General features: G+C 40.0%; 1 protein-coding gene and 1 non-coding gene across 2 annotated transcripts in view; both read left to right on the forward strand.

Annotated features, from left to right (window-relative positions):
* Nucleotides 1-27,433, forward strand: part of DAPP1 (dual adaptor of phosphotyrosine and 3-phosphoinositides 1) — a 58,589-nt gene that overhangs the window by 16,170 nt on the left and 14,986 nt on the right. Inside the window, exons 2-3 of the mRNA XM_043971562.1 lie at nucleotides 9,789-9,911; nucleotides 12,066-12,199. Of these exons, the coding sequence (XP_043827497.1) occupies nucleotides 9,789-9,911; nucleotides 12,066-12,199 (257 nt within the window). The remainder of the gene's footprint in view (nucleotides 1-9,788; nucleotides 9,912-12,065; nucleotides 12,200-27,433) is intronic.
* Nucleotides 5,340-5,442, forward strand: LOC122733124. The gene has a single exon (XR_006353722.1). It is a non-coding gene; the product is annotated as a U6 spliceosomal RNA (small nuclear RNA).

Genomic DNA, 27,433 nt, shown 5'->3' on the forward strand with positions numbered 1-27,433 from the left:
AAATTCCCATTTGATTTCTTATGCTGATTTGCAATATATCAAAACCACAATAGGGGTGGGTAGAGCACTGGCCCTGGAGTCAGGAGGAACTGAGTTCAAATTCAGCCTCAGACACTTGAAACTTACTAGCTGTGTGACCTTAGGCAAGTCATTTAACCCCAATTGCCTCACCAAAAAAACAAAACAAAACAAAAACCCACCATAGGGAAAGTTGTGATGTGGAAGGGATAACTGTATTTTCATTTAAAATTGATATTAATCCTGTCTCCTCTATACCTGAATTGTAAAGGAGTTCTACTAGATATTTATATTGATAGGATATCAATATCTAATTGCTCGAATGAGATGACATATTTAATAAGCTTTATAATGTTATATAAATTGCTAGCTATTGTTATTGTTATTATTGATTGAAAATTATGGGAGGGCTCAGAGGGGAGGCTGACCAGATTGTAAGGACAGAGACTGATTAGGTCAGTCCCAAGTGTGTGATCTAACCAACCATCTAGAGAGAATTGGTTGGAAAAAAATGTTCAGTGTCCTCTATAAAGGCTAACTCTAGAAAGCAGGAGTTAGTCCTGGAAAAGCCATTGGTGCTCTGGACTGGTGGAACATTGTATAGTAGAAGGAACACTCATCATAGTGTTGATAGACTATGTTTTAAATCTGGCTGTGATTGGTTATGTTTAATCTAGGGCCCCTATTATGGGAGGGTCTCCAGAAAGCTACCCCAGAGTCAAGACACTTTGTAGATCAGTACCTAGTTTTTCTTTAAATGGCTTATGAGCCCCCACCAATGTTTTATTTTCCTCTGTTAATAACATGTCACATTAGTTCAAAGCAAAAGAGGAAATCAAAGATATTAGCAAGCAACTGACAAGAAAGAAACCCCTATCCAAACAGAGGTACATTCTTCTATGAGTTAGTACTCTGAGTACTTATAATCCTGTTTTCCCAATATCTGAATTATAAAAGAAGGGGAACCCACCACCTCTCAAGGTGGCCCATTCCACTTTGGGACAGTTCTAATGGTTAAGAAGTTTGTTGTTGTTGTTGTTGTTGTTGTTGCTGCTGCTGCTGCTTCTGACATTGATCCCAAATTTGCCTCCTTGCAGGACCCACCTATAGTTTCTAGTCCTGCCTTCTGAGGCTAAACAAATCTAACAAATCTAAACAAAGCAAATCTAATCCTCCCTCCCACATTGAAGTCTTTCAAGTATGTTAGGACATCTATCAATTTCACTTTGAGTCTTCTCTTCTCCAAGCTCCTTCAACAGATCCTCTTATGAGAAACAGAGTTTAAGGAGGACATTGATAAGTTGGAGAGTGTCCAGAGGAGGATGACTGTAATGTTCAAGGACTTTGAGACTACGCCACAAGAGGATTATTTGAAGAAAGAGAATAGTGATAGAAATATCCAGAAGTTCATAGGAAACCAAATCCAAAAGAGAAGCAGGTGGCAAGGGCCAAAGACTCAACTGTTTATACATAAATGCCCAATGTTTAGGCAATATGTAAAGTGAACTGGAAATCCTAATGCAAGGAAGCAGTTTTGACCTCATACTTTAGAGATATGATGAAAGAAAAACCCATTACTAGATTATAAGTCCTTATGGGTATGCCTTATTCCAAAGAAATGGAATAAATGTTGTATTCAGAAGTTGTTCTCATATGAAAAAATACAGGCATTAAAAGCATGGTAGATAGCATTTGGATGAAGATCAATGGAAAGAAGAATGGAATCAACTTGGAGCATATTACAGAACACCTGTTCAAAAAAGAGGCAATAGATGGAGAAACAAATCATACGCCTAATGTGGAGGCATAATTTAATAGTGGTGAGAGATTTTAATTATCCAAATATCTGCAAGAGTTCTTTGCCTCTATCTCTGTCTTTGTCTCTCTCTGTCTCTGTCTCTCCGTATCTCTCTTTCATTCGTCTGTCTGTCTCTCTCTCTGGCAGAGCTGCTAATAAACTTCTTGATTTGCCTTAATAATAATTCATTTCGTTCCTTCAAAAGGTAGAGGAATCCAAAAAAAAAGGAAATTGCTCTTAATTTGATTCTCACCAGCAAAGAGGAACCCATTGCTAGGGTGAGAAATGTTTGGGGCGGAAAGCGGCCACTCCCTCTAAGAGTTTGCAATAAAGGACAGGAAATCCAGACAGTCTGGCATACACCCTAGATTTGGAGAAAGGAGTTTTCAAAGGGTTCAAAGTAGAATTGCTGCCAATGAATTAAAATTCTATAGGGCAAGTCAGCTCAGGATGGATGGGAAACTCTCAAGAATTAAATTCTGAGGGCTCATCTGCTGATGAGGGGGGGACAGTAGGATTTGTCTGAGAAGACCAATGTCAATGCATGGAGAATTCGCCAGCCAGCTTGGTTTTTAAAAAAGGTATGTACAGAAGATGAAAGCAAGAATAGATGGATACAAAAGGGTGGCCCAGTCCTGTAAAAATAATGTCTGGAGGACTAATGCTTTGAATGACCTAAAAGAAAAATTGGGGGGAAGCTAGCAACATCAAGAAGTTGGGGCTTTTATAGCTATATTGGAAGAAATATGAGACTGGATGAAGGGCTTGAAGTAAATGGGATGGTGCATGACAACTTAGTTCAGTTATTTTGCTTCTATTTTCTCTGACAAGGAGAATGACTTTTGGACATGAAAAGACAACGACCACAATGAAACATGGTGGGGGATTTAGTGTACTGCAAGCTTAACAGTGTGATATGGCAGCCACTCCCCCAAGAACCCCTAATGTTTTCTTGGACTGTAGTAAGTGGGGTTCAGCCCCTACCCTGTCTCAGTCAACAAACCAGTGTAACTAGTATATTTTGTCTTTTCCTTTACTGGAGCCCCAAGCTCAAAACAAAATTCCAAAGTCTAATAGTCCCAGAATCACAGAATTTTATAGTTGAGAGGGATATGGAAGCATCCTTAAGATGAGATATTTCCACCATGCAGGATGGTCAAGAGCCTTGAGACTATGACACCTAAGGAATGCCTGAAGGAAATAGAAATGTTTTGCTTGGAGAAGAGGCCAAGGCTATATTTAAAGGACTGATGTGTGGAACAGGGACTAGACTTGGGTTTGGGGTTTAAGGTGGAGGGCAGAAGGGAACCAACATTTTAAAAGCACCTACTATGTGCCAAGGCCTGCACAAGGTGCTTTACAATTATTATCTCATTTGAATAAGCAGAAATATAGACAAATATAGGCTTTGTATCAGGAGAAACTTCCTAATGATTTAGATGAAATGGGCTGCTCTTGGCAGAAAGTGAATACCTCCTCATTAGAGGGCTTCAAACAGAGGCTAATGACCACTTGCCAGGCATGTTGTATGAGGGATAATTTTTAGCTATACATTAGACTAGACAGTTACTAAGATTCCAAGCAACTCTGAAAAAAATGCTGTGATTCTCTCAGTCTAAGAACTGAGAGTCTTTGCTCTAGAGAAGAAAAGACTCATTGGGACCATAACTGTCTTCTACTATTTGAAGGACAATCATGTGGAACATGATTTAGATTCTTTCTGGTTCTAAAGAATAGGACTAGGAGCAATACAAAGGGGCAAATTTAGGCTGCTGTCAAGAAAAAGTTCTCAATAACCAGAGCTAGCGGATTGTCTTACGAGGTAGTAGGCTCTACTTCATTGGTCTTCAAGGGTGGATGGCCACATGTCAAGCATGTTGTAGAAATGACTGGTTGGTTTTTGGGGGAGGTGGGGTATGGGTTGACTTAGATGGTCACTGAGGTTTGATTCTGTGATTAAAATTAAGAGAAAATATTCTATTAACTACAATTACATCAGTCATTAGAAGCAGTGTGGCATAGCATATGGAAAGCCAGGCTATTAACCAGAAAGACATAGTTCAAATCCTACTTCTGCCACATATTAACTCTGTGACCCTGAGCAAATCTTTTAATCATTTAGTACCCTAGACTAGACATTGCCGAGAAGGGGCCTGCATTAGGAGAGAGAATTTCTTCACTGAAATGTTTCCTAAGTGAATGAAATCACGGGGTTGGTGTCTATCCTATCTCAGGCAATACCTACTAAATTTTTATCTCCTCCTTTAACTAGAATCCCAGGCTCAAAAGGAAATTCCAGGGGGCAGCTAGGTGGTGCAGTGGATAAAGCACCGGCCCTGGATTCAGGAGGACCTGAGTTTGAATCCAGCCTCAGACATTTCACACTTACTGGCTGTGTGACCCTGGGCAAGTCACTTAACCCCCATTGCCCCACCAAAAAAAAAAGGCAATTCCAGAATTTCATAGTCGAGAAGGATCTGAAATCATCCTTAAAATGATTATTATTATTAAGAGGTTGATCCTTCTTTCCTTTGTCATGGTGTGGGCGTTCTTGAAGGTTGTCAGGGGAACACAGGTCCTAGTAAGCTGGCAAAGTTTGGGGTCTCCTTCTGAGCACAAACTATGACTATTTTCCAAGTCCAGCACAGACAGGCTCTGAGCATCCCCTCCAGGCCTACAGGGTGGTAAATTTTTGACCACAGCAGTTCTGGAAGGCCCTCCACTAAATTGGAAAAGGAATACAATTTGTATCAATAAGAGCATCCACACCAAAGATAACATACTTCCTTGAAGAGGAATCATATTGATTGAGTGGAAGACTCTGTAGATTGGATTGCTTTCTGTAGATATCAGACGATGACTGAGTTTTCATTCATTATCATAACAAACATTTGTTGAGATTACGACATGCGAAAACAGCCCTGCATTGGGTCCCTGGCCTAAGGTTGGAAACTATTTAACACAGGGGCTCTACTCTTATAGGGTTCATTCTAGTCTGATTAGATAGACTATATACATAAAATATATCTAACAGTATATGGCAGGGTAAGATAACAGGTTATCATTAAAAGGGGAGGCAGCTAAGTGACTCAGTGGATAAAGCAACAGCCCTGGATTCAGGAGGATCTGAATTCAAATCCAGCCTCAGACACTTGACACTAGCTGTGTGACCCTGGACAAGTCACTTAAACCTCATTGTCCTGCAGAGAGAGAGAGAGAGAGAGAGTTTAAATGGAAACTCAGGCTTCAGAGGTGCCGATGTTTAGGGGTTAGGTTTTTCCTGTAAAGATTAGGTATTTATTAGCATTTTTTAGAATAAGAGGACCCCATGAGGCTTTATCTTTATTATTAAATCAGAGGCAGCATAATATAGTAGATAAACACCAAGCCTCAGAGACAGAAATTCAGGTTCAAGTGCCACCTCTGATGCATATTTTCTGTGTGACCCTGGGAAAGTCATGTAACCTCACAGAGTCCAACAGGCTACTCTCTTAGACTGTATGGGCTACAAAAAAATGGCAGAGTGGTCACTTAAGTAGCACATAAACTAAAACTGGAAAAATACAGACTAGATTAGCATGGCCACTGAGCAAGGTTGGCATGCAAATTCACACATATGTGTATATAGACACATGTAGGTATATACATCCATAGAGAGGTATAGATATATAAATAATATATAAATTTAAAATCTATAATATATAGATTTTTTAAAGGGCAGCTAGGTGGTACAGTAAATAGAGTACCAGGCCTGAAGTCAGGCATACTCATCTTCCTGAGTTCAAATCTGACCTCAGACACTTTCTAGCTGTGTGACCCTGGGCAAGTCACTTAACCCTGTTTGTCTCAGTTTCCTCATCCATAAAATGAGCTGGAGAAGTAAATGGCAAACCACTCCAGTATCTCTGCCAAGAAAACCCCAAACAGCATCACGAAGAGTTAGACATGATTGAAACGACTCAACAACAAAGAAATACTTGAAATAACAAAGCAAGCACCCCTGAACTGATAAAGGAAGTTCATCACTGAAGGATCCCTATACCAATGACATCACAGGTCCAGTCCCTAGAGCTTGGTTGGTTGTTGTTCTTCATTCTTGAGAGGATCAAAATGACATCACTATGTTGGGGTCAAGGTACAGTGTGAATGACTGTGGCTGATCAGACAAATACAAACCCAGAAGGCTCTACCACAGGTCAGACACAAATAGTCCACATGAACATGTGGAGTGGAGATGGCTCTAAATTTGTGTGTCTTATGTTTTTTTGAGCTACTGTAATTCTGCTTTGCATCTTCTTTGATGCAGGCACGCCATGCCAGTCAGTTCTGTGCTAGTGTCTCCCATGTCTCACAATTGATTCCAGAGTTCTTCAGAGAGACCTTGAGAGTCTCCTTGTGTTGCTTCTTCTGACCTCATATGAGTGCCTGCCTTTCATGAGTTCTCCATAAAATAGTCTTTTAGGCAAACAAAAATTTGGCATTCAAACAATGTGGCTAGCCCATATTTGTACAAAGTCCGTGGCATATAGATCTTGTAACAAGTTATAGTTTACCTTCTATCTAAGTTACTTAAGAACCAAAATAGAGCCTTGGAGTTTTCTGTTTTGTTTTGTTTTCTGTTGGGTTTTTTCTTAAGTAAATAAAAGAACTCCTAGAAATGTTTCAAACAGTACAGGTCAAATCATGCTTCAACACAATCAGGGGGAAATCTGTGTTATTTTGTTGGATTAGAGTTTTGCAGAGGGGCAGCTAGGTGGCGCAGTAGATAGAGTACTGGCCCTAGATTCAGGAGGACCTGAGTTCAAATCCGGCCTCGGACACTTAACAATTACTAGCTTGTGACCCTAGGCAAGTCACTTAACCCCAATTGCCTCACCAAAAAAATAATAATGATAATAATAATAATTTTGCAGAATCAGCCATTGCTATAAAAAGTGAATTTCAAAGAAGTGCATTGGGCCTTTGTTATACTGAGATTTTTGTCTTAAAAGGATCTACAGATAAAAAGAAATACATAAAAGGCCTTGTTGAGCATCCACTGGCTGAAGAGAAATGAAATTTTTACCTTAGAAAAGCCTGAAGGGGTTAACAGATTCTTTGCTCAATTCTCCCATGGCCCTTTGAGTGCTTTTAGCAGCATACAGCTGTGAGCTTATCTCCAGATCTCGTCCAAGGTTAGGACTGAACTGAGTTAGTGGAAGACTGAGGCTGATGAGCAGGTATGTTTACTTTCAGAGGTACTTCCTCTTTTTAAAGGTACAGTTTTAGGCGATCGTGAAAAAATACAGGGTGATGACATCTTTGCCTGAAAGAGGAAATGTACTCAAGAAATAGACACCAGGAAACACGGTTTTAGAAAAGAGATAACTCTGAGACCTATGAAGGAACTTCCTCCACTGACGTTCAAACCTTTTCCTTTTAAAAGCCTTTGAGGTTAAACATGGCTGCTGGGAGGAAGGGTCCTATTTTTGCTATTATTCAGGCTACGTGGGCACAATGGTCCACAAAGTAGATCATGAATAAAACCTCATGGGGAACAGAAATTTTTTTTCTTTGTAGATTGGAAAATTATGACAAAATTTCATTCCCATGAATAGATCAGTTTGGCCCCAGGTCTCTCCCCATTGTGGAGATATGTTTTCAGTGGGAGACGTTAGGCTATGTTGCCTCATTTAAACCCGGGGTTTCCTCTGTTATCATGTCCAAGTTTCATTTTGTACCTATTTGATCGATAGTTAAATTTAAGGGTATTAAAAGGCAATAGTGGGGCAGCTAGGTGGCGCAGTGGATAGAGTACCAGCCCTGGAGTCAAGAGGACCTGAGTTCAAGTGTGGCCTCAGACACTTAATACTTACTAGCTGTATGATCCTAGGCAAGTCACTTAACCCCAACTGCCTCACCCCCCCCCCAAAAAAAGAGGCAATAATTCTTCTTCCAAAACATGATTTTCCTCTTGCTGAAGGTAGAGGCTGGAGGAGAAACAGAGACAAAGGAAACAGGAGCAGAGAGGAAAAGGGAGACTATTCTTGATGTTGGGGGAGGGGATTGGTTTGGTTTAATCTTGTTTTGGTTCTCAAAACTACAATATAACTGTTGACCAGTTCTGTTCCCCTTCTCACCCTTACCCAGTATTTCCTTTAGATTATATAAAATCTCAGAAAAGATCTGGGTCATCTAGTGAATGACTCCCTGATACAACTTATGTTTAATTAATGTGAAGAAAATTAATTGGGGGTGGGGTGGGGAGAGGGGAACTGGGTTAAGAGCTTCAGTGATTAAAAAAAAAGATTTTAAAAAAAGAGCTTCAGTGATTGGAAGTATGGTGTCACACTCAGTAGAAACAGAGAAGCTAGAAAGAAGGCTAGGTTTGGAGAAAAGATAATGAGTTACATCATGGAGAAGTTGAGTTTGAGATATGTGTGGAACAGCTACATGGTGATATCAAAAAGGAAGTTGGTGATGCAGGCCTGGAGCTCTGAAGACCAATGAGGCTGCTTATGTGGACTTGGGAGTCATCTGCATAGAGATGATCATTGGAACTCATGAAAGCTAATGGGATCACTGAAAGACAGGGAATCTTTAGAGGGGAAAAAAAAGGCCGCCCACAACGATGGAGTCCTGGGACATACCCAGGCATAGGGTGGGCAGGACATAGATGTTGATCCAGAAAAGGACATTTAAGAAAGACCAGTCAGACAAGAAGGATAGAGATGGAATGTGGGTGAGGTCCTGTTGGGTCACAATCCTATTTTACTTATACAGTATCTGAGGACCTAGGCTGTTCTCGCTCTTCATAGCTCTCCATTAGGCCAACTAGGAAAAGCAGGCAGTTGAATACTAGTACAAAAAATACCCCTTTCCCTTATGCTCATGAGTAAATTTGGACTCTACCTTTTCTAAATAGGACTTTGAGAGCTCGTAAGAATTATTTCCTATCCATTTCACTCAATCAATAAACAATTTATTAAGTATTTATTATGTGCCAGCTATACTCTGTTCTATTGGACACCACCTATGGGGTAGAAGGGGGGAAAATCCACTGCAGCTCTACCTTGTTGCTTCAGCATCTCTGTTACTTTCCCCTTTCATTTTGTGATTTCATCAAGTGGTTTGGAGGAACTCAGTTGGGGTGGCATTCCCCCAAATTTTCCTAGACCCAGGTCTTCCCTAGCCATAATATAGGGAAAGCCCTAAAATAGGGGTTCCAAGAAAGACACAGTTCATGTTGTTTAGCACTTCACCCTAACCCCCCAAAAAAGCCAGGACTCTCTCAAGGAGTCTTTATATAAGAAATACAGCACAATCTCTTACTGATCCACTATAGCCGATCATCAGATGAGGAACCTAGGAGGTCTGAATCTGGTTCTCAACTCCTCACAACAACATTATTTGGCTTTGAGCAAATAAGGTCTAGGAGAAAAAAAAAAACACCCTTAAGATTAAGAAGATTAGAGCATGTCCAGGGTGGAGCCAAGATGGCAGAAGAAAGGCAGTAAACTCTTGGAATCAACTCCTCACAGCACATGAACTCCATCCCCACCCCAGGGCAGACTGAAGTTCCTGCAGCTTATCTAATACCATTCAACATCCTGTCACTGTTAGGGACCTCCATATCTGGCTACCTACTCATGGAGCCTGGACTCAAAGGAAAATGCTGCTAGGTTTGTTGCCATTCCAAACTGGCATCTCTGACTCTACAAAATTGAGTTCCTGTTTCCTGTGGCCAGAAGAAGACAAGAGGTAGGGGTCTTCTCTAGTTTTGGTCTTGATGAGTGTGTTCTACCTGAAGCACAGGGGGTCAAATGGAACATTGATATTTAACCCTCTTCTTAGAGCAGTTTAACATCTTTGTTCTTTAAACACCCCATACCGGAGGGGAAATGATTGAACTCATCTGTGGTCATGAACTCAGCAAAAAGGCGATTGCTACATCTTCTTCCTTAAGCACAACCCTGATGTTTTGCCCTTTTAGGTGGTACCATGGTAATCTCACTCGCCACGCAGCAGAAGCCCTTCTTCTCTCAAATGGAAGTGACGGAAGTTACCTCTTAAGAAACAGCACTGGGAAGACCAGTCTATATGCTCTTTCAGTGAAGTAAGTTGTCCATTCAAGAAAGGGGCACAACATAACAGCACTTGGCAATTATATTCATGTCACGCAAACCCCAGGCTTACTCTCCCAGCATCCTTGATGATGGGCCCAAGCAGAGCTCAGCTCTTACTCTATTACCTTTTCCCTCAGGATTCTAGGATGGAAAATATTTTTCCCATCGTAGAGGCCCATGAGCCTCCACCAGTATATGTCAGCCATTGTTTATCTTTTTATATAAATGAATTACCCAGGCCTAAATAGCTTTTAGAAACAATTTTACTAAGGTAATATAATAAGAACAGTTGGTACAAACTCTCCTCCAAACCTGGGACCCACTCACAACAGTCATATGCGGAATCCAGGTAAAAATAGTCTCCAGCTTAGAGAATATGAAGCCAAAGGAGTAAGTCATTGCTTGTAGAAATCCTTCTGCTTTCTCCCCTTCATAATCTGACCCCAAATGAAGTTCTCTTAGGTATGGTGTACCCTTCTACTGAACACCTTATTCAGGCCTGAAGCTGCCTTTCCTTAGAGTGTCTAGTTCATCCTCAGTGCCTGATGTATATGCTCCCATCAGTTCTTCTAAGGATGCTGTTACAATAATGATGAGAAGCCCAAATCCTCTGATTTTTTGAAGTTCAGGAAGTGATTATCTGGTCAAGGTGGAAGAGTCAAAGGCTCTTCTCTCCTCCCACCAAAGTGATTCTCTCCCAGGGCTTTGCCTAGAACTGTTCTCTCTTTCATTGGAAAACTAGGCTCCTTTAAATAAGAACCACTGGCCCAACTGATACTTTTCAGTCTATCCCAGAATTTTTTCAGTTACTTCTACTCCTCTAATGGCTTTCACACCTTCCTAATTGATCAAATACTTCTCTGACCTAATCTAATCCCCTTAATTGATTCATTCACTATGTTCTTACTTGGTTAATGTAATTACTCTAAGTGGGATGGGATAACTGATTCAATTGCCACCCTCTTTCCCCCTTCCACTTAATTCTGCTTGATTCCCACACATACCACTGGGTCACAAATCTGCATTGTTATTTTCTTTCTTTTTTTTCGGGGCAATGAGGGTTAAGTGACTTGCCCAGGATCACACAGCTAGTAAGTGTCAAGTATCTGAGGCCGGATTTGAACTCAGGTCCTCCTGAATCCAGGGCCAGTGCTTTATACACTGCACCACCTAGCTGCCCCTGCATTGCTATTTTTGGACAGTCTGGTCAAGGAGCTCCCAGTTCTGAATAGTAAAATAGCCAAGCCATGCTTGCTGTTCCCTCACAATTAGTGACAAGAGCTACATTTTGGTGGGTTACGGCTGCCCATTCCTTTTTAGGGAATTAGGCAGTATAGAATTTATTGCACTCAGAGGTTTATTTATTGGAATGGCGATGAGAAATGGGGATGAAAATTTAATCTGAATGACAATACATGATGGTGGTCTCCAAATGTCAGCATTTACTTTATTCTATAAGAAGTATAAACATCAGGGCAGCTAGGTGACGCAGTGGATAGAGCACTGGCCCTGGATTCAGGAGGACCTGAGTTCAAATTTGGCCTCAGACACTTGACACTTGCTAGCTGTGTGACCCTGGGCAAGTCACTTAACCCTCATTGCCCCCCCCCCCAAAAAGTATGAACATCATAACCAAACATGGAAAGAACTGCATTAGGGTGGAAGTGTTTCATTGTCTTCGATGATAAGACCTAGAATAATGATCTTTATCTTGAAGGCTATGTGGTACAGTAGGATATCATATAGAGGGGGGGTGTGTGTAAGTGTGCATGTGCATGTGTGTGCATGCATTCATACGTACTATGTCCTATTCCCTTTCTGTCTCACCACAGACCTTGTTTTAGAACTGTCTGTAAGGGCCCTTCAGAAAAGTTAGACAATGAATGCACAAAGGAGATCACTCCCCTGCTTTCCATCCAAGAGTAGAATTGGGTTTTGCATGTACTCTGCAAAGCAGAATTTGTCCAGTCCTCTGGAGAATGGGCCCCGCCCTGAGAAAATTCAACCACTGTATCAAATGTCTTAGTTCTTAGATAGTAATAACTGGAATCCTATTGGGATCATGCATTTCTTTTCAAAAAATGATGAATTTCATGTAAATAACAAGTAGATATATATAAATAATAACTGTTTTCCCCTTTCAGAGCCAAAGAATCTGTCAAACACTTTCCTGTGGAATACACAGGCTATTCATTCAAGTTTGGCTTTAATGAGTTCTCAAGTTTGAAGGAGTTTGTCAAACATTTTGCAAACCAGCCCTTGATTGGGAGTGAAACAGGTAAGCTGGGTATAAATGGGAGGCTCATAAGAGGTTGTCTGAGATTTGGAGAAAGAAGAACCCAAAATTCCATAACTATAATGATTTTTCACCTTCACTGGTCTTTGAACATGGGAAATTTGAGTTTATCGTCTTTAGTCAATATGTTATTATCTTGTTATTAGCTTTGTGTAAGAAAAAATTTATTTCAAATCTAACACCCACTGTGTGACCTTGGTCAAGTCACTTAACTTCTGTTTGCTTTTAGCTTCCTCAACTGCACAATGGAAATATTAATAGAACCTAGAACCTGCCTCCTAGGGTTGTTTGTGAGGATCATAATATTTGTAAGGGGCAAAAAGTGCTTAATACAATGCCTGGCACCTAGTAAGAACTATGTACTTATTCCCTTCTCCCCCCACCCTTTTCAGTTAACACCAAGACTTTCTCGTGTTTAAAACATTTGAGAGACATAATTTCTGGGTCATTAAATCATCTTATTAATAAAGATAGCATGTTATTAATAAAAAGAGGTCAATGACACTCAAATGTTAAAGGCTCACTTTATTTGCCCTTGGAAGAGCAGGTGTTCCTGAGGGCAACAATCAACTCTGATTGGTTAATAGTTAATGAGAGGGGCAGCTAGGTGGAGCAGTGGATAGAGCACCGGCCCTGGAGTCAGGAGTACCTGGGTTCAAATCCGGCCTCAGACACTTAACACTTACTAGCTGTGTGATCCTGGGCAAGTCACTTAACCCCAATTGCCTCACTAAAAAAAAAAAAAATAGTTAATGAGAGGTGGGCTCTATTACAATGAGGGTATGGGGTAGTGACTTAGAATACCCAAAACCTCAGTCTTGATTCAGTAATTTATTATTCATACAAGAGAGAAATGACCATTTCTCTCAACTCTAAGCTGAAGAGTAAGTTCAGATCTGCAGTAGTAAAATGATTCCTCACTGGGGTGTTCCTTGTACCACAGAAATAATAAGTTTAGTTAAGAAAAAAGAAGTCAAGTTTAGAACAGAAAAGGATGTTGTTGTCAAGTTTTTTTCTTTTAATATGCTTAATCGAGAAAAAGATACCAGGTGTTGCAGATACATTGTGGGGACTCCCACCAGCCATACAGAAAGACAACTTTCCAGTACAGTCTATTAAAGTTCCCGGATATTGTCCAAAAGGTTGTAACTGACCAACATGGTCACACACTTTGTATATGTCAGAGATGGGACCTGAATTCAGGTCTATCTTGACCCTAAGTCCAGGTCAGTAAAAACCTGAAATAGAGGGGAGGGGGTTGCCTCTGTTTAGCATAAGATTGGGGCAACTAGGTGGAACAGTGGGTAGAGCACCTGACCCGGAGTCAGAATGAACTGAGTTTAAATCTGGCCTTAGATACTTACAACCTCGGTGACCTTGGGCAAGTCATTTAATGTTGCTTGCCTCTGTTTCTTCATATGCAAAATAAGCTGGAGAAGGAAATGACAAACCACTCCACTAACTTTGCAAAAAAAAAAAAAACAACCCATATGGGGTCACAAAGAGTTGGACGCAACTTAAAAACAACTCAACAATAAAACAACAAAAATCATAAGATAAAGCCAACCTGAGATACCTAAGGTCTCTCATGAACCCCACCTCAAACTATAGTTATGGTGGGGCAGCTAGGTGGCACAGTGGATAAAACAGCAGCCCTCGATTCAAGAGGAGCTGAATTTAAATCCAGCCTCAGATACTTGACACTTACTATCTGTATGACCCTAGGCAAGTCACTTAACCCTCATTTCCCTGCCCCCCCCCCAAAAAACCCTCTGCTTGGAACACATACTCAATAGATAATTGTGGATTTGCTGAATCAATAGCAATCAAATGGAAAAACCCATTGTTAGTAAAGGGGTATTCATTTTTTATTGATAAGGGAATGCCAAATGGAAACAAAGAAAAAACAGTGACAAGATGGATTTTCAGAGTTCTTCATAATTCTCTATCTTCACTGACCAATAATTGAAACAAGTCAAAGCTGTTAAACTGTGAGGAAGTTGTCCACTAATACCCATTTAATAATGCTCTGTAGCCCTGAGATACATTGTCATTGAGATCCTTCAGTTTTGTTTTGTTTAGTTCATTCTCTGGGGGAAAGCATCCCCATTCCTAGAACCTTTCCTCCTTAAGGCTATTTTTGACCCCTTCAGAATTTACATGGCTTCCTCTTCTCCACATCCATGGAGAAGATACATACTCCTCCCACCAGTAAGTTTCAGCACCTTCCTGGTTCAAAATGAAATGTAAACTTCTGGGCTTTCCCTTTCTGACACAGATCCAAGGATATCACTCAGAATAGGTTGCTCAACATAAATTTAGTATATATGATGTTTGCTAATGAAGGCACTTAAAGTGCTTATAATAAACTCATCGCTATCACTTGGGGGTCCTTGGAGAATATTCTCTGAAGCCATTGCCCACTTTTTTGTTTTTAGCAGATTCACCATTTGAGCTTTAACAATAGTAGTAGTAGTGGTAGTGGTGGTGGTGGTGGTAGTAGTTGTGGTGGTGGTGGTGGTAGCAGTAGTAGTAGTAGTAGTAGTAGTAGTAGTAGTAGTAGTAGTAGTAATGCTTGTAGTAGTGGTAGTAGTAATTGTTGTAGTTGTAGTAGAAATCGCTATCATTTATATAGTACTTAAAAATTTTTAAAACTCAAGTCTTACCTAATTTTATCCTAACAACTATCTTGGGAGGTAATTGCTATTATTGTCCTTAAGTTACAGATGAGGAAACTGAGGCAGACAAAGGCTAAGTGACTTGCCTAGGTTCACACATCTAGTAAGTGAATGAGGCTAAATTTGAACTCAATTGCTTACTCCAATTCCTGAGCTCCATCCACTGGGATGCCTTTTTGATACTAAGCTACTTCTCTCTTCTTCCCATGTATTCTGTTATTTTTTTATTGGGGTTGGGGGAGAAGAAGCAATAGGAGGTAAGAGACTTGCCTGGAATCACAAAGCTAGTAAGCATCTGAGGCTGTGTTTGAACTCAGAGCCTTCTTACTCCAGGGTCTATGTTCTATCTCCTTGTGTTCTGCTCATTACAATTGGTATCTGGTGAAATTGGAGCACCCTGCTCAAATCCATGAGTGCATGGATTTAAAGGCCTGAAGCCAATTAGGCAGATTCAGTTAACTGTATAATCCCCCTGTCTTCTGCCAGTATTGCTAAAATTTGGAACAAGTCATCAAAGTTGTGCCAAAAGAACATCCCACTTTCCACCCACTGGTAGTAATTAGTTCAAAGAAGCAGGATTCAATGTTGAACTATATAGGTCATCATTACAAATGGTAGCATAAGCACTGGGTGTTATGAGTGGTGATTAATGGAACACACGATTCCTCCTTTAAGATATATTTTTTGATAACCATGACTCTTAGCATTGGCATCCGGTATTCAGGGGCCACCATGTTAAACAGGCTCCTGTTCAATGTAGAGATCAAATCATCTTGAGTTTTATACCCTCCTCCTTTGAGATTAAAGTGAAAGGAGTATGAGACATGTAGTCCTGCCAGTGTATTCTGAATCATCTCCTGGAATGGAGGAAATTTGAGATAGGTGGCAGAAGTCACCCTACTCTTTCCAACACTAGATTCCCTGTAAAGCAAGTGCTCTTAACTTAGAGATTGTGAACTTACCTTTTAAAAAGTATTTCAAGGGGCACCTAGGTGGTGCAGTAGATGGAGCACTGGTCCTGGACTCAGAAGGACCTGAGTTCAAATCTGGTCTCAGATACTTAACACTTACTAGCTGTGTGACCCTGGGCAAGTCACTTAACCCCACTTGCCTCACCAAAAAAAAGAAAAAAAGTATTTCAATAACTGTATTTCAATATAACTAGTTTTCTTTGTGATTCTATGTATTTAATTTTATTCATTTGAAAAATTAATCAAAGAAGGGGTTCATGACATGAATAAGTTAATGATCCCTGGGCTAGAACATTACCCCCCAACTCTAGGAGACTGAATACATCCAGAGATGAGGGAACAATAGAAGGATGGTGGAACCAAAGGGTGAGGAGTGTAGCCAGAGAAAAGCCATTAGTGGGGCAGCTAGGTGACAAAGTGGATAGAGCACTGGCCCTGGAGTCAGGAGTACCTGAGTTCAAATCTGGCCTCAGACACTTAACACTTACTAGCTGTGTGACCCCAGGCAAGTCACTTAACCCCAATTGCCTCACTAAAAAAAAAAGCCATTAGGAATGTAAGAGAAAGGCTATAAGACTACAAGTTTAAGGGAGAAAGCTGGAATAAAAACTTCATTTGCAAGCACATACACAGAGAGAGAGAGTCTTTAAGACATGGAAGAATAAAAACTCAAAGAAATAATCAGATTTGGAACTGAAAAATACAGAAGGGGAAGAAAACTTGGCAAAAGCAAAACAAAAAGCAAAATGATATATATTCTATTCAAGCTCAAGCTTGAAGATAGGATGTGATAATATAATATAACGCTCCCAGAAGAACATGACAAAAACAAAACAAAACAAAAAACACAAACACCATCTTGCAAGAAATACAAGAAACCCATCTCAAATGTTTTAATATTAGACAGCAAAACACTAATTGATCAAACCAACAGATCTCTGCTATAAAAAAATGCTTGGAACATCAAGGTATTAACTGGTTAAATGTCACAATTTTAGTAATAAAATAATAGACAAGTTTTTGCAAGAAACGGAGACTTTCAGATACAAAGGAAACTGAAATACATAGGAAATTAGAATAACCCAGGATTACTCTTCAGCCATGAGAATCAGAGGAGGGAATGTAATAAGAGGTTCCAAAAAGCAAAAGAGCTGAAATTGCAACTCAAAACATGTCCTATAAATCTGAGCCTAATCTTTATAGACACAAATAGACCGGGGCAGCTAGGTGGCGCAGTAGATAGAGCACTGGTCCTGGACTCAGGAGGACCTGAGTTCAAATCCGGACCCAGACACTTGACATTTACTGGCTGTGTAACCCTGGGCAAGTCACTTAACACTCATTGCCCCACAAGAAGAAGAATTTAGGGGAAACAAATAGACCTTTAATAAAATATGGCCATATATGGAAAGTATGGAAGTAAGAGACAGAGAAAAGCTGAAGATGCAACCCCACCAAATCCATAGGTGAATAGTGAAAGGATAGTGAGGTTTTTAATTTCTTAACAAGACTATGTGCTATTGGAAAATAAGATAAAATCAATGGAGGGGGGAAAATAAAATAAGGATAGTGGAAGGAAAGGCTCTTTCTAAAAGGAGAGAAGAAAAAGTAGCCCTAAATAACATTTCCATGAATGGGAGAGGTGCATATGTATTTCCTATGTGTTTCAATTTCCTTTGTATCTGAAAGTCTCCCAGTTACTCGCAAAAAACTTGTCTATTATTTTATTATTAAAATTGAGACATTTAACCAGTTAATACCTTGAGGTTTCAAGCATTTCTTGTAAAACAAAACAAGAAATATGTGTATGCATATATATATATACACATATACATATATGTATGTATATATATTTATATTTCATCTTGGGGGGAAAGTTATGCAATATGAGACTTCCTTCTCTAAGATAGGTTTGTCCCTACTAGGACTATATCCAAACCCAGGAAAAGAAATGTCTGAATCCCCAAGGGCAGCCTGTAGCCAACATGGTAGAGCGCACATAAAATCAGAGATAGAGTAACCTAACATTGAGAGTAGAGTGTGTCTCATAACTCAGAAAACAGACTGAAACCACATGACATTGCTTCCAATCAACACTGCTTCCTTCATGAGTTATTTCTAAGAAAGAGTAAGGCACAGGGAGGATGATAAAAGATCTAGAAACATAGTAACCTAGAAATGGTATAAAGAAGAAAGTTTAGGGGCAGCCAGGTGGCGCAGTGGATAGAGCACCGGCCCTGGAGTCAGAAGGACCTGAGTTCAAATCCGGCCTCAGACACTTAACACTTACTAGCTGTGTGACCCTGGGCAAGTCACTTAACCCCAATTGCCTCACTTTAAAAAAAAGAAGAAGAAGAAGGAAGTTTAAATCTGGTACTTTAAAAGCTCTACTCTTATGAGGGGCAGAGAGAGAACAAAAAAGAAAAAAGCTATGTGGTACAACCCATAGATAGGAGAGTAGAAGTCGGAGTAGACTGAAAGGGAAAAGACAAAGCTAAGAAAAATTTGGAGATGGGTGCCCCCAAAGAATGTTACTTAAAATAAGAAGTTTAGAGAGATGTAGGAAAGATTTTGAAGCATGACAACTACTTGGTTAAAAAGAGAGTCAAGGGGGCAGCTAGGTGGCGTAGTGGCTGGATTCAGGAGTACCTGAGTTCAAATCCGGCCTCAGACACTTGACACTTACTAGCTGTGTGACCCTGGGCAAGTCACTTAACCCTCACTGCCCCGCCAAAAAAAAAGAGAGTCAAGGGGCAGCTAGGTGGCACAGTGGATAGAGCACTGGCCCTGGATTCAGGAGGACCTGAGTTCAAATCCAACCTCAGATATTTGACATTTACTAGCTGTGTGACCTCGGGCAAATCACTTAACCCCAACTGCCTCACAAAAAAAAAAAAGTCAAAAGAGTTGAAAAATTTTTTTAAAACTATAGGAAAAGGGGAAGAGAGAAAATAAGGAAGGAAAGAAAGAAGGAAGCAATTTAAATTCAACAAATTTGGGATAAGGCACGTAAAAAGAAAGGGGGCAAGGAAGAGCCTGTAGGTTAGCATCAAAACAGTATAAGGAAAATGAATCACAGGGGTTAAGTATTGACTTTAAAAATGAAGGGAATAAAAATGAATATCAAAGGGGCTGCTAGGTGGCACAGTGGATAGAGCACCAGCCCTGGATTCAGGAGGACCTTAGTTCAAATCTGGCCTCAGACACTTAACACTTACTAGTTGTGTGACCCTAGGCAAGTCACTTAACCCCAATTGCCTCACCAAAAACAAAAAACAAAAAACCAACACCAAAGAAATAAATGGGGTAAACACAAGCCAAATAATAATAAATTTAAATGTGAATAGACCAAAGAAATCTAATAAAATGTCATCCAACAAATTTCAACAAAAAAAGTCTAAAAACAAAGCTATATCTGGAATGAAATGAGGAGACCAAACTAAAACATATTATGTATCCGGTGATTCCAAAACAGCAGGAGTTGCAATCATGCTGTCAGACAAGGCAAAAAAAAAAAAAAATGCTCAATGTCAAGAGAGATAAACAGAGAAACTATATTATGCTTAAAGGAACCATAGACAATGAAATAATACCTTTACGAAATATGTATCTGCCAAATAGCATAGTATCTAAATTAATAGAGGAAAAGCTAACTGAACCACAAAAAGATATAGAAGTTAACACAAAAATTGTAGAAGACTTTAATTTTCCTCTTTTAAAGCTGGAGTGATCTAAAAGAAAGACAGACCAAAGGGGGGGGGGGGGGCGGGGAAGGAAAACAGCGAATTGAAAAAACTGCTGAAGAAGTTAGAGCTAAAAGATCTATAGCTGGGGCGTCTAGGTGGCTCAGTGAATAAAGTACTGGCCCTGGATTCAGGAAGACCTGAGTTCAAATCCGTCGTCAGACACTTGAGGTGTACTAGTTGTGTGACCCTGGGCAAGTTACATAACCCCCATTGCCCTTCCAAAAAAAAAAATTAAAATGAAGGTTTTTAAAAGTAGACAGAGATAGTGGTACTAACAGCACAATCCCTGTCATATATTGGCTCTGTGAATCTGAGTAAATCCCTTATCCCCTTAGGGACCCAGGAACTTTTTCAGACTAGAAGTTGCGGAACAGGCACAGATCTGAACTGAATGAGGAAATTTCCGTACTAGTAGTTCCTTATACCAATGAGGTCCCAGGTCTGGGGGGGAAAATGAAAGAGAAAAAAGAAAAGAAAAAAAATCTGCAAAATGGAGGAGGAGGGGATTAACTGGTCTGTAGGGTCTCTCCCAGTTCTGACAGTCTGTATCCTAATCCCTTTTTTCCCTAACTACAGACAGTATTAAATCAACCCAAAATGCCATAAGAAGTTGCTGTTGACTCCAATTTCCTATTATTTACATTTCCACATATTAGAGTTATTCAAACTCCTAAAACTTCATTTTAAAGTAAGCAATACCTACAAAACCAATCCTTAACAATAATTTAAACACATAAAGCCAGAAGGGGTTTTCTCATTACTAATGCTTTATTATTTTGTATAGACTGCAATCAAGTTTTTAACTTGTTAGCTGATCCTTAATTTAAGCTCTCCCTTGTTTATACAAAGACTCAAAGATGAAGGTGAACCAAAGGGAATGATGAGAAGTATAGGGAGTATATTCGGAAATGATCATATGGAACAAACGATCTCCGGTCATTCTCTTGCCTCTTTAATCACCCAGTCAGCATTATAAAATAAGAGTTCAAGCCAACTGTTGCATAGATCTGGACTTCTCCCTCTTCACAAATTCTTTTAATTCAAGAAAAGTCTGTTTGACTTTTTCTTTAATGCTGAACTTCCACTAATCTTAAGATTCTGATGCTGGACTGAAGGAAGTTACTACAGTATCATAGTTACTTTATAAGGTTCTCTCATAATTTCCTTATAAAGTTAAGCCCTTGCCTCTTCAAAGGTCTCTATGATACATATTTACTTTAAAAGCTAAAATGAGGGGAGCGGCTAGGTGGCGCAGTGGATGAAGCACGGGCCTTGGATTCAGGAGTACCTGAGTTCAAATCCGGCCTCAGACATTTGACACTTACTAGCTGTATGACCCTGGGCAAGTCACTTAACCCCCGTTGCCCCACAAACAAAACAAAAAGCTAAAATGATTCAAAATTACTTTTATGTGAAGTCTATCATAACATGTCTGGAGGAGATTGGGGATTTTGGTATTTTATGTGGCAAAAAATAGCTGGGTTTGCGTTTTTTCCACTCTGCTTGTCTGAACAAGAAAGGAGGAAGAGGAGGAAGGAAGAGGAAGAAGAAGAGGAAGGAGAAGAAGGATGGAATTTTAAAAGCCACCTAAATATTGGCTTTTTTAAAAATTGGCTCAGATTTTTCCCAGGGGGGCACAAAATAAAATGCATTGACTTAGAATTCCTTTCTGTGCACTCAGAAGATATTATAACATACTTTGTATAAAGAGTGTGGTGCTACTTGCAAAGCAGATCTGATAAATCATAGAGATCTGGGGAGATAACTGTTGGAGTTTTAAAGGCAAAACAAAGCAGTTTATACAGGATGTCCCAAAAGTCTTAGGGAAGTTTTAAAGATACTAAATTTCAGCAACACATGAAAATAGAAGAGGAACATGAGTAGATACAAGAAGAGAAACTTTTTCTTGTTTCCAGTCCTTAAAACCAGTTGAGCTTAAGACTGCACCAAGACTTTTGGGACACCCTATATTTGATCCTAGTGATAATAGGAAGGCAATGAGGTGACTTGTAAGGAAAGTGCTTTTTAAACTAATTGAACTATTATCATTTGGGGGATTAGCTGATCTTCTCTAAAATCCCTTCATTTTCATGATCCTGCTCTTGTTTGGTCCTTTCAGTCATGTCCAACTCTTCATGACCCCATTTGGGGTTTTCTTGGCAAAGATACTGAAGTGGTTTGTCATTTCCTTCTCCAGCTCATTTTACAAATGAAGAAACTGAGGCAACCTGGGTTAAATGACTTGCCCAGGGTCCCATAGCTAGTAAGTATCAGGCCAGATTTGAACTCAAGCAGATGAGTCTTCTTGACTCCAGGCCCAGCACTATCCATTGAACCACCTATCCCCCCTTTTTAAAGATGAGGAAATAGAAGACCAGAGAATTAGAATTTACCCAAGGTCACACAGCTAATAAATGGCAGACCTGAGGCTAAAATGCAGATTGCCTACTTCTAGTGTTTTCACTGACTCTGGTCAGTGAAAATTTTCTAGTCAGTGAATATTTGCTTATATAAAAGTGATACTGGGGACAGCTAGGTGTCACAGTGGATAAAGCACCAGCCCTAGATTCTGAAGGACCTGAGTTCAAATCTGGACTCAGACACTTGACACTTAACAAGCTGTGGGACCCTGGGCAAGTCACTTAGCCCTCATTGCCCTGCGGAAAAAAAAAAAAAGAAGATATTATTGTTTTGAAGAACTAAAAACAATATATAAATTATCTTCTACTCTGATTCATATTCCTCTTATATTTTCATGGGTTGCTAAATTCAATTCAATACATAGGGTAGACCAAAAATCACAATGTCACCAAAGGGTTTCAATAAATCCTTTATTTTGTGTTTTAAATTTATACCATAGTATCATATATAGTATATATGGGAAGTATAGAAATCTATAGGAAATAAATAAAATAATTTTCAAAAAGTTATTAAATATCAGACCCCTTCATGACTTTTGGCCCACCCTTTATCTGTATTAATAAATAATTGTTGTTGTTCAGTTATTTCAGTCATGTCTGATTCTTCATGACCCTGTTTGGGGTTTTCTTGGCAAAACAACTATAGTGGTTTGCCATTTCCTTCTCTAGCTTATTTTACAGATGAGGAAACTGAGGCAAACAGGGTTAAGTGACTTGCCCAGGGTCACATTGAGGCCAGATTTGAACTCAGGAAGATGATTCTTCTTGACCCCAGGCCCAGCACTCTATCTACTGTGCAACTAGCTGCCCATTTAACAGCTAACATTTATATAGCACTAAAGCACAGGTCTGTTCATTCATTAACAGTGGCTCCCTATTCAACAGTGGCTCCCTATTACATCTATGATCAAATGTAAAAGCCTGTGTTTGTCTTTTTAAAACTTTCATCCCTTGGCCCCTTCCTTCTTTTCCAGCCTTTCCACCTTCATCTCTTCCCCACACTCTGCCATCCAGTGACACTGGCCTCCTTGCCAGTGTCCTCACACACAGGACACTCCTAATTCTCGGCATTTTCACTAGCTATTCCCCATGCCCATAATGCTCTCCCTCCTTGTCCCCACCTTCTGGCTTCCCAGACTTCCTTCAAGCCTTATTTAAAGTCCTACCTTCCATAAGAAACCTTTTCCGGTCTTCTTTTTTAGCATTTTTCCCTTTGAGATGATCAACAATTTACCTTGTATATATCTTGTTCATGCATAGTTGTTTGTGTGTTGTCTCCCCCTTTTAGCCTGTGAACTCCTAAAGAGCAGAGGATGTTGTTTTTTGTTGTTGCTATTGCCTTTCTTTGTATTCCCTATACTTAATACAGTGCTTTGGCATACAGTTGGTACTTAATAAATGCTTATTGGATTGAATTGACTTTAAGGTTTCCAAATCTTATTTGATCCTCATAACAATTCTGAGGTAGATGCTATTATTCCCATTATAGGGATAAGAAAACTGAAATTTAAAGTGATTAAGTGACTCACCCAGGGCCACACAACTCATATTAAATCCCAGTTTTCTTGGAGCCGTTCTATCCACTGTACTATATTGCCTCATATATCATATGCCTTGGATATAGTGGAAGCTTGATTTGGAGCCAAGAAAATTGAGTCAGATTCTAGCACTTAGCAGCTGAATGGACACACCATTTAATCTCCCTTAGTTTCAGTTTCCTCATCAGAAAATGAGGACATGCTATATTTACATTATGCAATTCACATATGAGAAGTGCTTGGTGAACCTCAGATCATTATGCAAATGGGACTTTTTATTACCTGCCAGGCCACTTTTCTAGGATCTAGGGGAAAAACAAAGTTAAAGCTTGCAATTGAATAGGGAGGATAAGACATAAACACAAATAAGTGTGAAAGAGTCTGAAGTAGAATATGATAAAGACAAAGGTGAGATCCAGAAAAAGTGCTAGAATCCATCTGAGGAAGGAATTTCTTTCCAATGGAGGGAGAAGAGAAGGAGGAGGAGGAAGAGGTTTGGGGTTAATGCTGCATGTAGGAAATTGCCTAGAACTGGCTTTGATGAAGTGAAGGATTTTGGCAGGCAAAGATGTGGAGGGAGGATCATCCAGGCATGGCTGCCTTGGCTACCTGGATGCCTGAAACAAAGGGCAGGACGAGATTGGATACAGCTAGTAAATAATCCAGTTTGGCTGGACTACATGAAGCTACTGGCAAATATGAATGGAAAGATAGGTTGGAGTAATACTGAAGAAGGTCTTTTAAAGGGGGTTGGATTTTGTTTTAGAGGCAATGATTTTTTTTTAATCAGGGACATAACATGATCCAACCTGTGCATTGGGAAATTATTTTCTATAGTTTTATCAAGGATATATGTCAGAAAAGAGCAAGACAACAAACTCAAAGACAAGTTTCCTGACAAGAGCTCGAACGCTTGAATGGCGAGGAGATAATGGACTTGGTATCACTGGCAAATGGTCTGAATTTTACATGCAGTGTTGACAAGTGAACTAAGCTAGATTTCATGAGTTGACTCTCCTGAGCTCTCCATACTGTTGATTTGCCTACCCCATGAGATATCTCATAGGGTTCAGTGAAATACAGAGCTCATGTCTCACAGATACATGAAAAGCTCTTTTCAAAATAAAATGAATGTGGGGCAGCTAGGTGGCACAGTAGATAGAGCACCAGCCCTGGACTAAGGAGGACCTGAGTCTGAGTTCAAACCTGGCCTCAGACACTTACTAGTTGTTTGATCCTGGGCAAGTCACTTACCCCTGATTGTCTTAAAAAAAAAAAGATAAATGGGTAAAATATAGTGATTATTTGTTGTTCAGTTCTGTCTGACTCTTCATGACCCCATGTGGGCTTTTCTTGGCAGACATATTGGAGTGGTTTTCCATTTCCTTCTCCAGCTCATTTTACAGGTGAGGGAACTGAGGGAAAATGGGTTAAGTAACTTGCCCAGGGTCACAGACCTAGTGTCTGAAACCAGATTTGAACTCTGAGGCTTCCTAACTCCAAGACCAGTGCTTTATTTACTGCACCACCTAGTTGCCCCCAAAATATTAACTACACGTGAATAATGATCTGATGAGTGACAGGCATTTGACAGGCTCTGTCTTCTAACCTAAGACTATAAGGTATCTAGGTGATACATTGGATAGGATATTGGGACCTGCACTTAGGAGGACCTGAGTTCAAATCTCACCTCAGACACTTACTAGCTGTGTGACCTTGGGCAAATCACTTAACCCCAGTTGCCTTAAACATCTAGGAGTTATCTCCAGTCGTCCTGATCTATATCTTGCCACTAGACCCAGAAGGCTCTGGAAGAGAGAATGAGGCTGGTGACCTTGCACAGCCCTCCCTCGCTTACATCCAATTCACTGCAAGTCATGACATCACCCTGATGTCATGGTCCTCTTTGAGATGGAGGAAAAAACAACAACAATAAGTTGTTCCTCCATTTCTGGTATTTAATAACACTCACCACCATTATTTGAACCATTAGAGGAGTGGGTTGGGTTTCATGATGGAATTCCAAATATCCCACTCCACCAGACTTTCCAGCTGATCTGAACACTCCTCTGGATTGCTCTTTCCCCCATTATGAAAAAGAAGGTACTTTCCACCTACCTGTAATTAGACAGGTTTGTGAGGAAGGTTACATTATATCCTGACAGAATGTCAGCTTTTTGGGATCATAGACTATTTCCTTTCTCTCTTTTTTTTTCTTGATGTCTTGCTAGTGCCTGGCATATAATAGACAATAAATGTTTCTTGATTGATTGATTGCTACATTGGAGCCTGTGGGAGCAAGATCCAACACAGATAAAATAATTATTCACATCAATGTGGTTTGAGACATTGAATCTTCCTTATGATGGTAAAGAAATGCCTTTAACATTCACTTGTACCTCACTAAGTAGAGGTCTTAGGGGAATGAATGTAGATCAGTACCTTTGTGGCAACTTACAGTCTTAAAAGTTGCCTGAGGGGCAGCTAGGTGTCAGAGTGGATAGAGCACCAGCCCTGGAGTCAGGAGTACCTGAGTTCAAATCCGGCCTCAGACACTTGACACTTACTAGCTGTGTGACCCTGGGCAAGTCACTTAACCCCAATTGCCTCACTAAAAATTAAATAAATAAATAAACAAACAAACAAACAAATAAATAAATAGAAGTTGCCTGGGGCATTGATAGGCTAAGTGGTGTGCCCAGGGGCACACAGCCAGTATATGTCAGTGGGTAGAACTCAAACTCAATCATATCGTTACTAGCATATGCAGTCACTACTTTGGGGGCAACTAGGTGGAGTAGTAGATAGACTTGCGGCTCAACATTGATCAGTTCACTATGCCTTGACACTTCTCTTGTACATCATAGTATTGGGGATGATAAAACTCCAAATTCATGGAGTCATTGACTGTCAAGCCTGGAAGCAAACTTGAAGATCTTCTGGTCCAATCTCTTCATTTCACAAATGAAGAAACAGAGTCCCAGATTGAGTGAAATGACTTACCCAAACCTGAGTTCCAATCCAACCTCAGACACTTGACACTTACTAGCTGTGTGACCCTGGGCAAGTCACTTAACCCTCATTGCCCCTCAAAAAAAACAAACAAACAAAAAGAAATTACTTACCCAAGGTCACAAAGCCAGTTAGTGGCAGAACCAGCCACCAAATTCAGATCTCTTGACTCTCAGTTGACTGCCCTTTCCATCACACCATACTGCCTTTTCATTTATAGAGAATCATGGGGAGAAATACTCATGGAAAAGCCTAATGAAGTAACTGATAACCGGGCCATCATGGCTGTATTATTGGGACTTAACTCTTTGAATCTAAGGATAGTAATGAAATGAGGGTCAATTTTATTATTTTTTTTTCCAGGGCAATGAGGGTTAAGTGACTTGCCCAGGGTCACACAGCTAGTAAGTGCCAAGTTTCTGAGGTCAGATTTGAACTCAGGTCCTCCTGAATCCAGGGCCAGTGTTTTATCCACTGTGCCACTTAGCTGCCCCCTCAATTTTATTTTTATAAGGGATAATCTGGGGCAGATGGTACGATGGATACAGCACTGGCCCTGGAGTCAGGAGGACCTGAGTTCAAATCCGATCTCAGACATGTATTAGTTGTGTGACCTTAGACAAGTCACTTAACCCTGATTGCCTCCCAAAAAAGGAGTGATAGTCTGTACATATTTGTACTTTACAAGAGTGGTATCAAACTCAAATTGAAGCATATATGAGGATCCCTGCAAGCTATATATTGGCTTTAAAAACTACATATTATTATTACCTATGCTTTTATTGTATTTTCATTTATTTTGCTGAATATTTCTCACTTCAACTTTAATCTGGTTTTAGCAACACCAGGGA

This window comes from Dromiciops gliroides, chromosome 6, assembly GCF_019393635.1.
Source record: "Dromiciops gliroides isolate mDroGli1 chromosome 6, mDroGli1.pri, whole genome shotgun sequence".
Classification (NCBI taxonomy): Eukaryota; Metazoa; Chordata; class Mammalia; order Microbiotheria; family Microbiotheriidae; genus Dromiciops; species Dromiciops gliroides.